The sequence below is a fragment of the Ranitomeya imitator genome, chromosome 3 (assembly GCF_032444005.1).
Source record: "Ranitomeya imitator isolate aRanImi1 chromosome 3, aRanImi1.pri, whole genome shotgun sequence".
Classification (NCBI taxonomy): domain Eukaryota; kingdom Metazoa; phylum Chordata; class Amphibia; order Anura; family Dendrobatidae; genus Ranitomeya; species Ranitomeya imitator.
This window is the reverse complement of record NC_091284.1, coordinates 825,980,633-825,995,679: the sequence shown is the minus strand read 5'-3', so window position 1 is coordinate 825,995,679 and position 15,047 is coordinate 825,980,633. Positions and strand designations below refer to the sequence as shown.

The window sequence follows — 15,047 nt, the reverse complement described above, 5'->3', positions numbered from 1 at the left end:
ACCATTTTGGAAAGTAGACCCCCTAAGGAACTCATCTTGATGTGTTGTGAGAGCTTTGAACCCCCAAGTGTTTCACTACAGTTTATAACGCAGAGCCGTGAAAATAAAAAATCTTTTTGTTTTCCCACAAAAATTATTTTTTAGCCCCCAGTTTTGTATTTTCCCAAGGGTAACAGGAGAAATTGGTCCACAAAAGTTGTTGTCCAATTTGTCCTGAGTACGCTGATACCCCATATGTTGGGGTAAACCCCTGTTTGGGCACACAGGAGAGCTCGGAAGGGAAGGAGCACTGTTTTACTTTTTCAACGCAGAATTGGCTGGAATTGAGATCGGACGCCATGTCGTGTTTGGAGAGCCCCTGATGTGCCGAAACAGTGGAAACCCCCCAATTATAACTGAAACCCTAATCTAAACACACCCCTAACCCTAATTCCAACGGTAACCCTAACCACACCTCTAACCCTGACACACCCCTAACCCTAATCCCAACCCTATTCCCAACTGTAAATGTAATCTAAACCCTAACCCTAACTTTAGCCCCAACCCTAACTGTAGCCCCAACCCTAACCCTAACCCTAGCCCTAACCCTAGCCCTAACCCTAGCCCTAACCCTAACCCTAACCCTAGCCCTAACCCTAGCCCTAACCCTAGCCCTAGCGGGAAAATGGAAATAAATACATTTTTTTTTATTTTTCCCTAACTAAGGGGGTGATGAAGGGGGGTTTGATTTACTTTTATAGCGAGTTTTTTAGCGGATTTTTATGATTGGCAGCCGTCACACACTGAAAGACCCTTTTTATTGCAAAAAATATTTTTTGCAATACCACATTTTGAGAGCTATAATTTTTCCATATTTTGGTCCACAGAGTCATGTGAGGTCTTGTTTTTTGCGGGACGAGTTGACGTTTTTATTGAAAACATTTTTGGGCACGTGACATTTTTTTATCGCTTTTTATTCCGATTTTTGTGAGGAAGAATGACCAAAAGCCAGCTATTCATGAATTTCTATTGGGGGAGGCGTTTATACCGTTCCGCGTTTGGTAAAATTGATAAATCAGTTTTATTCTTCGGGTCAGTACGATTACAGCGATACCTCATTTATATCATTTTTTTATGGTTTGGTGCTTTTATACGATAAAAACTATTTTACAGAAAAAATAATTATTTTTGCATCGCTTTATTCTCAGGACTATAACTTTTTTATTTTTTTGCTGATGATGCTGTATGGCGGCTCTTTTTTTGCGGGACAAGATGACGTTTTCAGCAGTACCATGGTTATTTATATCTGTCCTTTTGATCGCGTGTTATTCCACTTTTTGTTCGGCGGTATGATAATAAAGCGTTGTTTTTTGCCTCGTTTATTTTTTTTTTTCTTACGGTGTTTACTGAAGGGGTTAACTAGTGGGACAGTTTTATAGGTCGGGTCGTTACGGACGCGGCGATACTAAATATGTGTACTTTTATTGTTTTTTTTTTTTTATTTAGATGAAGAAATGTATTTATGGGAATAATATATATTTTTTTTTTTTTCATTATTTTGGAATATTTTTTTTTACACATTTGGAAAATTTTTTTTTTACTTTTTTACTTTGTCCCGGGGGGGACATCACAGATCAGTGATCTGACAGTTTGCACAGCACTCTGTCAGATCACTGATCTGATAGGAGTGCAGGCTGCTTCACAGTGCCTGCTCTAAGCAGGCTCTGTGAAGCCACCTCCCTCCCTGCAGGACCCGGATCCGCGGCCATCTTGGATCCGGGGCTCGAGCAGGGAGGGAGGTGAGGAGACCCTCGCAGCAACGCGATCACATCGCGTTGCTGCGGGGGGCTCAGGGAAGCCCGCAGGGAGCCCCCTCCCTGCGCGGTGCTTCCCTGCACCGCCGGCACATCGCGATCATCTTTGATCGCGGTGTGCCAGGGGTTAATGTGCCGGGGGCGGTCCGTGACCGCTCCTGGCACATAGTGCCGGATGTCAGCTGCGATAAGCAGCTGACACCCGGCCGCGATCGGCCGCGCTCCCCCTGTGAGCGCGGCCGATCGGCTATGACGTACTATCCCGTCCAGGGTCAGATAAGCCCAGGGCACCTCGACGGGATAGTACGTCTAAGGTCACAGAGGGGTTAATGGTGTTTTTTGTCCTCCCCCTACATCTGGAAAAATGAGTGAATCTCAAGGGCAATAAAAAAAAATAAATAAAAAAAAAAGGCACGGTGCTAGGAAAACAAAAAATTAAACAATCCTTTTAGAATTACCATCGCCGCACCATCAGATGATCATAGGTTTACGTCCCCCTAAAGGGACTAATAAATACGGTTAAAAAAAAAAAAAAAAAAAATATTACCTCCTCCCCCATAAAAATTCAGAAAATTTTAGAAAGAAAAAAAGAAAACTACTGAGTGCTCTTGGATCTTATTGTGCAGTTTTGTCCTCTCTGGAGAGACTCTGACCGGTGGACACTGCACTGATGGGACTCGTCTAGTGACCAGCTGCTGGAAATGGTGCAGAGGCTGCTGTGATCACAGGACTCTACGGAACTAAAGGGATTTGTAGCAATGTCCCGAGCAGGGAGGAAGGAAAAGGCAGCAGCAACTTAATGCGATTACCGGGACCCCAGAGCAGCGATGTGGAGAAGCGTTACCCCCCTCGGCCCTACAATGTACTGAACGCGGGAACCCACCTTCACATCCCACGGTGTCCGGGGGCGCCAGCCAGCATGCCACACAAGTGTTTGCAGAATTAGGCACCAGAGGAAAATACCTGACATAAGACAGACAAGACAATTACTGCAGGCCGCCATCACACCGTATACACCAAATACCCCCCCAAAAAGTGCCCGTACCCCGGCAGGCATGCCCCACAGTCCGTGTCGGATCGGGCGGTGCCCGCACTCTGATGGACCCTCTTCTTCTTAGCGCACTGTGTGTGCATAGTGCAGGGCGACATGCCGTAACGGCTGGAGAACGTCCCAGGGGCGCAAACCCGGCAGCGAACACCGCCGCCCGTTCCGAAGCCGCAGACCTGGCGGAGGAAAGAGAAGGTGATGGAAAACGCACAGACGTACGACTGATACGATACGATTTCTAAAATGTTGGCGGACAGAAATGCCACTCGTGCCCGCCGCCTGGCAGAGTCACGTTGAGAGAGGAGGGCACCAATAATATCATATAAGTGAGCGCTTCCAGAGAAACAGTTTAAAAAGGCCCCAAATTATAATTCACTGGGTCACTATGAAGAATAACATGGGGTGGTCTTACCCCATCTGGCTCCTGCCCCCGGGGGCATTTTCTACAGGGCGCACAGTTTCCATCGCCATCCAGATACTCTGCGATCCCACACCCCTGATCCTGACAGATCCCTGCCCAGATCTGGATCTGCAGAGAAGGAAAAAAAAATAATAATAATAATTGTTTGGCATTTATTATAAGGCAGATTCATATTATTACAGTTTATGATAAAGAATGTATCAGACAGAAAAAAAAAAAAAAACTAAATTTATATATAAAACACATGGCTGAAAGTGTTGGCACCCTTGACATTGTTCCTATAAATGAAGTATTTCTCCCGGGAAATTGCAATTTCACCCCTGGTTTTGTTATACACATGTTTATTTTCTTTGTGTGTACTGGACATAATTTCACAACTCCAAAAATGGGTCACCGTCAACTTAATATTCGTTATTGGTAATTCAATCGCTTGTTATAACCATCAACAAGCTTCTTACACCTCTCAGCTAGAATTTTGGACGGCTCTTTTGTAAACTGGTCTCTCAGATCTCTCTCGTCCCACACCAATTGTAAGATCTCTCCACCGGTGATCAATGGGATTTAGATCTGGACTCATTGCTGCCACTTCAGGACTCTCCTGCGCTTTGTTTCCATCCATTTCTGTGGGCCTCTGGAAGTATGTTTGGGGTCATTGTCCAGCAGGAAGACCCATTACCTAGGATGCAAACCCAGCTTTCTGACACTGGGCACTACATTGCCGCTCAAAAATCTTTGAACCTCCACCATATTTGACTGTAGGTGCAGTGTTATTTTCATTCAGTTTTCGGTAAAAAGTAGAATGATATGTTTTACCAAATAGCTCTCTCTAGGTCTCATCTGTCCACAAGACACTTTTCCTAGAAGGATTTTGGCTTACTTGCTTACTCCTGTACATTTTGGCAAACTTCAGTCTAGCTTTTTCATGTCTCTGTCTCAGCAGTGGGGTCCTCCTAGGTCTCCTACCATATAGTGTTACATTTCATTCATGTGTGGACGGATAGTTTGCGCTGACACTGATGCGCCCTGAGCCTGCAGGACAGCTTGGCCCTTGATAGGGGCTTATCCACCATCCAGACTATCCTGTGTTTCAAATTTTCAACAATTTTTCTTGCAGTAGAAGGGAGATTACCTACAGTGCCATGGGCTGTAAACTTCTTGATTATGTTGCACACCGTGGACAAAGGAACATCAAGATCTCTGGAGATGGACTTGTAACCTTGAGATTGTGGATATTGTTCAACAATTTTGGTTCTCCAGTCCTCAGACCGTTCTCTTCTCCTCTTTCTGTTCTCCATGCTTAGTGCGGCACATACAGACACACAATGCAAAGATTGAGTCACCTTCTCCCTTTATCTGGTGTCAGGTGTGATTTTCATGTGCCACACCTGTTACTTGCCACAAGCGATTCTGAATGAGCATCACAAGCTTGAAACAAAGTTGTTTACCCACAATGTTGGAACGTAGCCAATAATTTTTTTTTCTGCCCATTTTAGAGGTTGTGTGTCAGATTATGTCCAATTTGCCTTTTTTTCCTGTTTATTTTGTGTTGTTGCAAACCACACAAAAGGAATTAAACAGGTTTATAACCTGGTTGTATGTATACATAGACATTATTTAAAGCAACGGTCCCCTAAGAAAGTTTCCAACTAGTAAGCAGAATTTGTCTGCAGGCTGCATTTTTAGCCCTATGTTTGCCATATAGGCTCCCACCATGCCATTCTTTAGGGTTGGTACAGATTGGCCAAAAAAGTGCCAGACTGTGGTTTTCTATGCAGAGGCTTCCAGCACAGACCTTCTGCCAGGGGTATACCTTGGGCAATGCCCCCAACATAAGGCTGAAAGGTCTAATGACATGTACATAAATCACCCAAATGTGACTGCACCAGAATAATTGGAGTACGGAGACACCATACAGAAGGGCCAACATTTATTTTTGCCATTCAATAAAACTGCAAATTACATGGCTGAACTGTAATAGTATGGCTCCTGCAATATAAAGGTTTTACAATATTAGATTACACAGATGAGTGATGACGGGCGGAGGACGTGCGCAGCTGCAGACACAGGACTACTCTATAGTGGTAGCAACGTCCTGTGCAAGCGGCCATGTAACCCAATACCCAGACATTATACAGCTGACTGCAGCTACCGAGAAACCGCCGGAGACGAGGAAGTGATGGATGCACAGTACAAATGGAGATGGACGGCCGGCCGGACACGGATCCGGGACAGATATAGAAACACTCAGAGCAAGAGAGGGAGGGAGATAACAGTCACATGTTCTTCATAAAGCAAAAGGAATGTCAGATGAGAGATGAAAAAATCTCCTCCAGAAGCTTCTATTGTGACGGATATTGTATAACTGAAATCTGGAGAAGAGACAACTGAGCAGATTCACAAATTCCTTATACTGGAAAACCAAGCTGGAAAAGGGACAACTGCTGAAGAAAAACTAAAATATTAAGTGCATGAATAATACTGCCCCCTATGTACAAGAACATAACTACTATAATACTGCTCCTATGTACAAGAATATAACTACTATAATACTGCCCCTATGTACAAGAATATAACTACTATAATACTGCCCCTATGTACAAGAATATAACTACTATAATACTGCTCCTATGTACAAGAACTACTATAATACTGCCCCCTATGTACAAGAATATAACTACTATAATACTGCTCCTATGTACAAGAATATAACTACTATAATACTGCTCCTATGTACAAGAATATAACTCCTATAATACTGCTCCTATGTACAAGAATATAACTCCTATAATACTGCCCCTATGTACAAGAATATAACTCCTATAATACTGCCCCTATGTACAAGAATATAACTCCTATAATACTGCCCCCTATATACAAGAATATAACTACTATAATACTGTCCCCTATGTACAAGAATATAACTACTATAATACTGCTCCTATGTACAAGAATATAACTACTATAATACTGCTCCTATGTACAAGAATATAACTACTATAATACTGCTACTATGTACAAGAATATAACTACTATAATACTGCTACTATGTACAAGAATATAACTACTATAATACTGCTACTATGTACAAGAATATAACTACTATAATACTGCTCCTATATACAAGAATATAACTACTATAATACTGCCCCTATGTACAAGAATATAACTACTATAATACTGCCCCTATATACAAGAATATAACTACTATAATACTGCCCCTATATACAAGAATATAACTACTATAATACTGCTCCTATGTACAAGAATATAACTACTATAATACTGCCCCTATATACAAGAATATAACTACTATAATACTGCCCCTATATACAAGAATATAACTACTATAATACTGCTCCTATGTACAAGAATATAACTACTATAATACTGCTCCTATGTACAAGAATATAACTACTATAATACTGCCACTATGTACAAGAATATAACTACTATAATACTGCTACTATGTACAAGAATATAACTACTATAATACTGCCACTATGTACAAGAATATAACTACTATAATACTGCCCCTATGTACAAGAATATAACTACTATAATACTGCCCCTATGTACAAGAATATAACTACTATAATACTGCCCCTATGTGCAGGTATACACATAGTAACGCCCCATGTTGGTCGGTTTGGGATTATCTTGCCCTATAGCCGTCCTGTATTGCCTGTGATGCCATTTCAGGAGCGTCTTATGTCCCGGATTCCTCGGAGCTTCTTCTAGATTTGTGAATGCCATAAGCAGACATGTAGTGCCAGAGGGCGAGGGACGCAGCAGCGCCGTCTGTTTAGTATCATGGTAACGCAGACACCATCTGTTCTGACCACAATGAGCCCCCTGCAGCACATGACCTCGGGGTCTTTCATGGGACGATACACTTATTATATCAGATTCTGTAGAGACACGGCTTACATCCATAGATGGGTCTAATAATGAGATTATTGCCCCAAAACGCAAGAAAACAATATTATTATTTATAAATCTATTTACAATATAAGGTGTTGCCACCCTACACCACCTACTGCAACCTGACCAGGCGCTATAAGTAGCACTGCTCCTCGACTGTGCCACCGCAACTCAGATTTCAGTGATATTTATGTCACTGTCCCTTTAAGAGGATTTCAGTTTCTCGTTACGAGTACATTATATATTTATTATTATCTGAGAAGGTGCTGAACGCGGAGACGCTATAAAGCAGGGAGACAATCAATATGGCCATGAAGGGGTCACCCAGCTTTCCCAGGATGGCTGCATAGATCTACCAGTCAGCACTCGGGAAAGCGGTGAATAATGGAGTCAGTGCAGCAAATATCTAGTCACGGTGACCTCCCTGCAGGGACAGCGCCGTGCGCCCCGTGAGTCAGCTGGATCCAAGCTGTCAATGCTGCAGAGGTTCCTCAATCACAGACAGTCCACCGTCCCCGCAGCGGTGCACGGCGCAGCCTCAAGGGCACCACGGTCTCCTTCACGCTGGGCGTCCCGCCGTCGGAAGAGGAGGCAGCAGAGACCGAGCAATTTCCCAGCAGCAGCGTCATCATGACAATGCAGCACATTCAGCATCGATCTCCCTCGTCATCCACCGAGACGCATCCTTACAGAGTCTGCTGATTAATAGGACCTTATCCTGTATGTATATATATATATATATATATATATATATATATATATATATATATATATATATATACACACATATATATATATATACATATATACAGTGGGGCAAAAAAGTATTTGGTCAGTCAGCAATAGTGCAAGTTCCACCACTTATAAAGATGAGAGGCGTCTGTAATTTACATCATAGGTAGACCTCAACTATGGGAGACAACCTGAGAAAAAAAAAATCCAGAAAATCACATTGTCTGTTTTTTTAACATTTTATTTGCATATTATGGTGGAAAATAAGTATTTGGTCAGAAACAAACAATCAAGATTTCTGGCTCTCACAGACCTGTAACTTCTTCTTTAAGAGTCTCCTCTTTCCTCCACTCATTGCCTGTAGTAATGGCACCTGTTTAAACTTGTTATCAGTATAAAAAGACACCTGTGCACACCCTCAAACAGTCTGACTCCAAACTCCACTATGGTGAATACCAAAGAGCTGTCAAAGGACACCAGAAACAAAATTGTAGCCCTGCACCAGGCTGGGAAGACTGAATCTGCAATAGCCAACCAGCTTGGAGTGAAGAAATCAACAGTGGGAGCAATAATTAGAAAACGGAAGACATACAAGACCACTGATAATCTCCCTCGATCTGGGGCTCCACACAAAATCCCACCTCGTGGGGTCAGAATGATCACAAGAACGGTGAGCAAAAATCCCAGAACCATGCGGGGGGACCTAGTGAATGAACTGCAGAGAGCTGGGACCAATGTAACAAGGCCTACCATAAGTAACACACTACGCCACCATGGACTCAGACCCTGCAGTGCCAGACGTGTCCCACTGCTTAAGCCAGTACATGTCCGGGCCCGTCTGAAGTTTGCTAGAGAGCATTTGGATGATCCAGAGGAGTTTTGGGAGAATGTCCTATGGTCTGATGAAACCAAACTGGAACTGTTTGGTAGAAACACAACTTGTCGTGTTTGGAGGAAAAAGAATACTGAGTTGCATCCATCAAACACCATACCTACTGTAAAGCATGGTGGTGGAAACATCATGCTTTGGGGCTGTTTCTCTGCAAAGGGGCCAGGACGACTGATCCGGGTACATGAAAGAATGAATGGGGCCATGTATCGTGAGATTTTGAGTGCAAACCTCCTTCCATCAGCAAGGGCATTGAAGATGAAACGTGGCTGGGTCTTTCAACATGACAATGATCCAAAGCACACCGCCAGGGCAACGAAGGAGTGGCTTCGTAAGAAGCATTTCAAGGTCCTGGAGTGGCCTAGCCAGTCTCCAGATCTCAACCCTATAGAAAACCTTTGGAAGGAGTTGAAAGTCCGTGTTGCCAAGCGAAAAGCCAAAAACATCACTGCTCTAGAGGAGATCTGCATGGAGGAATGGGCCAACATACCAACAACAGTGTGTGGCAACCTTGTGAAGACTTACAGAAAACGTTTGACCTCTGTCATTGCCAACAAAGGATATATTACAAAGTATTGAGATGAAATTTTGTTTTTGACCAAATACTTATTTTCCACCATAATATGCAAATAAAATGTTAAAAAAACAGACAATGTGATTTTCTGGATTTTTTTTCTCAGTTTGTCTCCCATAGTTGAGGTCTACCTATGATGTAAATTACAGACGCCTCTCATCTTTTTAAGTGGTGAAACTTGCACTATTGCTGACTGACTAAATACTTTTTTGCCCCACTGTATATATATATATATATACACACACACACACACACACAGCCTGTATATTATAGAAGCTGGTGGGGAGAGTGGGCAAAGGGGATAAGAACAACATCACTTCTGCTCATTATACGACCTGCATCCTGCATAGTTCATCAGTTTACTGCACTGCAGAGCTGTTTTTCTCATTTTCAGTTGTCTCTGAGCTGGTGGGTATAGACTAGCGGCTCTACTGTCTCCCATGCACAGCCATAAGGGATTCCTACACTCCTGTGTAGGTGAAACATGTTCGGAAGCAGCAGCATGGAAGATGTAACACTTCAGCATTAAGCAGTGTAATTGTGAATCCTTCTCTGGGCGAGATTAACACATTCTGCAGCTTTCTAGTAAGTATCTTACTCGTTTTTCCCCCTTTCTGTAGATTTCAATAAGCAGCTGTAATTTGATCCCTCAGTGAGGACACAGTTAGGCTGTGTGCACACGGTGATTTTTCGCGTCTTTTTCGTGATAAAAACGCAAAAAAAAAAAAAGCATACAATATGCATCCCATCATTTAGAATGAATTCCTCATGTTTTGTGCACATGATGCATTTTTTTCCACGAAAAAAACGCATCGCGGTAAAAAACGCAGCATGTTCATTAATTTTGCGGGGTTTTTTTGCGGATTTCCGACTATAAAATGCATTGGGAAATGTCCGGAAAAAAACGGATCAAAAACGCGCCAAAAATAGCATGCAGATTTCTTGCAGAAAATTTCAGGTTTTTCTCAGGAATTTTCTGCAAGAAATCCAGAACATGTGCACATAGCCTAAGTGTTGTAGATTTAACCGTTTTATTCATCACCCCAGGAGGCAGCGGGAATACGAAGAAGTGGATCATAAGTGTAGAAATTAACTTCTCTCAAGATATAATTATTAGAATCTTTGTCGTTTGTTACATTATTCATTTTTTGCAAGACAATCAACCCTCCAGCGAAATACAGCCAAAGCACGTGAACCCAGAGTATGGAGGTGGGGGAGGGGGTCATCTCAAAATCACAGCATCCGGCTCAAGTGGTCACAGGCGCAGAACCTCAACAACAGGTCTCTTAGTGAAGAGCATCATCATCATTTATTAGGAAGACCCCGTTATTATAGTGTTGACACTACACACTTGCAGGGCGTGAGCAGTTTCGCAATAGAGGAGACAAAGGAGTGAACGCGGCCCCGGCAGATTCTCCTATTTACTAAACAGTCGGGCACAGCACTCCTAAACCTCGGTGACCTTCATGGGGCCCCGACTTCACACACAGGTGTGGAATATGGAGCAGGGATGAGACTGCTGCAGCCACGAAGGGGTTAACTTACCGTGAACAAGCAGGAGACCAGGACTCCACGGAGGCGCCTCATTTTTTTGCTGTAAGGTGAAGTCTTTGCTGAGGAACGTCTGCGAGAGGAACAAAAAAAATTAGAAAACAGATTATTATAGCGCCATTTATTCCATGGCGCTTTACATGTGAGGAGGGGTATACATAATAAAGAACAGGTACAATAATCATAAGCAATACAAGTCATGACTGGTACAGGAGGAGTGAGGACCCTGCCCGCGAGGGCTCACAATCTACAAGGGATGGGTGAGGATACAGTAGGCGAGGATAGAGCTGGTCATGCAGCGGTTTGGTGGATCGCTGGTTTCTTCTGGTTATATAAAAAGTAACTTTAATAGATTCCTTCTTTTCATTTATTTTTTACGTTAAGCAGCACAGAGTAAATTATTCATCGGTACTGAGCAGTGTAAATGTGAATCCAGCTCCAGGATGAGGTAAAAACGACAACCACCACCTTTGTGTCTCCTCACTATAAAATATATAAAAGAACTGAACTGACAGTCCATCTAGTGAGCAAGATTATTTTTTCAAAATGGATGATGAAGTCCGGTTAAGGAAGGTGGCCCCCAATCGCCATTAAGGTCTCACGGACTAAACTACCAAGTCGTGCACACAGCAGAGGTCTCCGAGGCTCCTCTGGCAGCAGCGAAACATCAGATTAGATCAGAGTCGGGTAGATCCCAAACACAATAAGCCGGGATCACAGATTCAGTCTATAAACGAACCGCAACGCCCGGGCTGGGTGCGGTACGAGGCAGGAAATTTTGATTTGGGAGACCTTAAGTCAGTCCGGGCATTGCAATCCATATATAGAGGTGTTAACAGTCATTGTACAGGAGGAGGAGGTGAGCTGTGACATCACCTATTGTGAATGGTGGATCCTGTGTTATCTACTGTATATAGAGATGTTGGAGGAGGAGGTGAGCTGTGACATCACCTATTGTGAATGGTGGATCCTGTGTTATCTACTGTATATAGAGGTGTTATCAGTCATTGTACAGGAGGAGGAGGTGAGCTGTGACATCACCTATTGTGAATGGTGGATCCTGTGTTATCTACTGTATATAGAGGTGTTATCAGTCATTGTACAGGAGGAGGAGGAGGTGAGCTGTGACATCTATTGTGAATAGTTGATCCTGTGTTATATACTGTATATAAGGCACTACCTAGTATTTTAGTCTTGTCTGTGATGATCATGAGACAACTGATAAGTCGTCATACAGAACAGGAATTCAGAGTCTAGAATTATGAAGATGTAAAAGGGCGTTTTGCTTTTTATTTTATGTAGTGTATTATATATACGGTAATTAGGTATATTCTGTTTTCTATATCACTACATAGAAATAAAAGTTTGCAGATCTCATCCTTTGCATCGCCCACCCACCGACGCCATCCCCTGCGCTCTACTCCCATCAGAGCCATGTTCCTATAATAAGCTCCGGAGTTATTTATAGGGTCCCCAGCCTCCGGCCCCCCGCCGCATCACCTGGAGAAAGACCAGTCGGGGCCGCGCCATCACCTGAGCGGTGCAGCGCCTGCTGACTCAGGAGCACAACAGGAAAGATCAATCCCAAGGACAGAAGATGGGAATTGTACAAACCTGTCAGAGGCAGGAAGCAGATGTGACAGTATAGAAGTCACCTCGTTATATCCCAATCCTGGGAAAGTCGGGGCGAGGGGCATCACCGCTATTATAGTGTTCACAGCCCAAATATGTACTGCCCTATGGAGGGTGCCGAGAACAGTGAGCGCAGCTCTGGAGCATAACACCATTATACCGGCCATATTATAAGTGAGGTCAGAACAAGCTCCGGTTACACAGAGGTTTTGGCGGAGATCGGTCTCGGAAATCCCGTCCTGGTGACGTCGCCCGGCGCAGGAGATTCCCATAAAAACGCACAAAATAACTTGCGGGTTCCTGTTGACTAAGGAAATGTCTGGAGGAAGAATCGGACTGTGAGACGTGAAGGGTTATTACAAGATATCCTGGCGAGCGGCGCCGCTGCAGAATCGCTACCTGTACTGTTCATACAGAGCCTCCCAGTGCACGAGCTGCATGCGAAAGCTACAGTAAAGGCTGACATGTATATGCATTATAACGAGGGAAAGCCTTACTCTAACGAGGCGGAGCAGAAGGTCAGAGCCGGACCACCCTGGGGGACATCACACGAGATTTTACGAAATTGGAAGAAGTCGGACACAAGAACATGAGGGCTGAGCCGCGTCCAGCGCCGGAAGTAACGCTGACAGATCCGTGCCCTCAAGAAAGGAGGGAGGCGGGGGCCTTCAATAAGTCTCTGAAGACCACCCAACTTTCCTTGGACCCTGAAAGATAAACCTGCCTGAACATGATGTTCTATGTACATCCTCCGCTCACAACTAAGGAGCGCAGCAGCAGTGATTGTGGCCATATTGGATATCACCCAGCTTTCCCAGAATCAGACAACAATGAAGGACCGGACAAAAAAAAAAAAAAGGGTGATGTCCACAGGACAACCGACATTGCCTACCAATGTACCCAGATGGCAGTACATCTGCCATTCAGGACCCTGGGAAAGTATTAATATACATCAGGAGCCTGGAAAAGCTGGATGTCCATCCATTTCCATCATCACCCAGCTTTCCCGGAAGTAGATAAATTGTGAAATTGATGAAGAACGAGGAGGAAACATGATGATCACACCCATCACACGGGCGATGATGACTGATCTGGCGCCACCACTACCATCGCCTCGGGACACGCACCCGTCCTACCCGCAGATTTCGCAATACCGGATAAACTGTTGCTAAAATAATGAGGAAGAGACAAAATGATGAAGGAAATAAATAAAAAGCCCCAATTGTGTGACGCCGGTGGGGGCGCAAGGTCCATCGATGACTCTGCGGAGACGGCCTCATCATGGAGGACACACGATCTCCTCTCTGCATTATGTAGGAGGCTGCAGCTGACGGCACAAGGCCGCCATTGTCAGCGCACAACGCAGGGAATGAATAATACAGAGGGACGGCTCTATAGAGAATGGGGCCGCACTGAGCCCGGCAACTAAAGGGTTCATACGGCCATAACATCCAGCACTGACAATTCCAATAATCCGGCATATTCTGCATCATAAGACGCAGCCGTCCCTGGGGTCTATGGCGCATCTCTGACACCGGTGCAATGAGCCGGACAAGAACTTCAATGTCAGAGGCAAGGAAGGGTCAGAGGGAAGGGTCAGAGGCAAGGAAGGCAGGGTCAGAGGCAAGGAAGGCAGGGTCAGAGGGACAGAAGGCAGGGTCAGAGGGACAGAAGGCAGGGTCAGAGGGACAGAAGGAAGGGTCAGAGGGACAGAAGGAAGGGTCAGAGGCAAGGAAGGCAGGGTCAGAGGCAAGGAAGGAAGGGTCAGAGGCAAGGAAGGAAGGGTCAGAGGCAAGAAAGGAAGGGTCAGAGGCAAGAAAGGAAGGGTCAGAGGCAAGAAAGGGTAAGGGACAGAAGGAAGGGTCAGAGGCAATGAAGAGTCAGGGACAGAAGGAAGGGTCAGAGGCAAGGAAGGAAGGGTCAGAGGCAAGAAAGGAAGGGTCAGAGGCAAGAAAGGAAGGGTCAGAGGCAAGAAAGGAAGGGTCAGAGGCAAGAAAGGAAGGGTCAGAGGCAAGAAAGGAAGGGTCAGAGGCAAGAAAGGAAGGGTCAGAGGCAAGAGATGCAGGGTCAGAGGCAAGAAAGGGTAAGGGACAGAAGGAAGGGTCAGAGGCAATGAAGGGTCAGGGACAGAAGGAAGGGTCAGAGGCAAGGAAGGAAGGGTCAGAGGCAAGAAAGGAAGGGTCAGAGGCAAGAAAGGAAGGGTCAGAGGCAAGAAAGGGTAAGGGACAGAAGGAAGGGTCAGAGGCAATGAAGGGTCAGGGACAGAAGGAAGGGTCAGAGGCAAGGAAGGAAGGGTCAGAGGCAAGAAAGGAAGGGTCAGAGGCAAGAAAGGAAGGGTCAGAGGCAAGAAAGGAAGGGTCAGAGGCAAGAAAGGAAGGGTCAGAGGCAAGAAAGGGTAAGGGACAGAAGGAAGGGTCAGAGGCAAGGAAGGCAGGGCCACAGGGACAGAAGGAAGGGTCAGAGGCAAGGAAGGCAGGGCCACAGGG

The 15,047-nt window shown here is 44.7% G+C and overlaps 1 protein-coding gene across 1 annotated transcript in view; it reads right to left on the bottom strand.

Moving 5' to 3' along the window:
• Positions 1–15,047, bottom strand: part of RELT (RELT TNF receptor) — a 46,125-nt gene that overhangs the window by 17,836 nt on the left and 13,242 nt on the right. The window contains exons 2-5 of the mRNA XM_069759425.1: positions 10,924–11,002; positions 3,254–3,370; positions 2,839–3,017; positions 2,677–2,756 (exon numbers count right to left, since the gene is read on the bottom strand). Of these exons, the coding sequence (XP_069615526.1) occupies positions 2,677–2,756; positions 2,839–3,017; positions 3,254–3,370; positions 10,924–10,965 (418 nt within the window). The 5' untranslated portion in view covers positions 10,966–11,002. The remainder of the gene's footprint in view (positions 1–2,676; positions 2,757–2,838; positions 3,018–3,253; positions 3,371–10,923; positions 11,003–15,047) is intronic.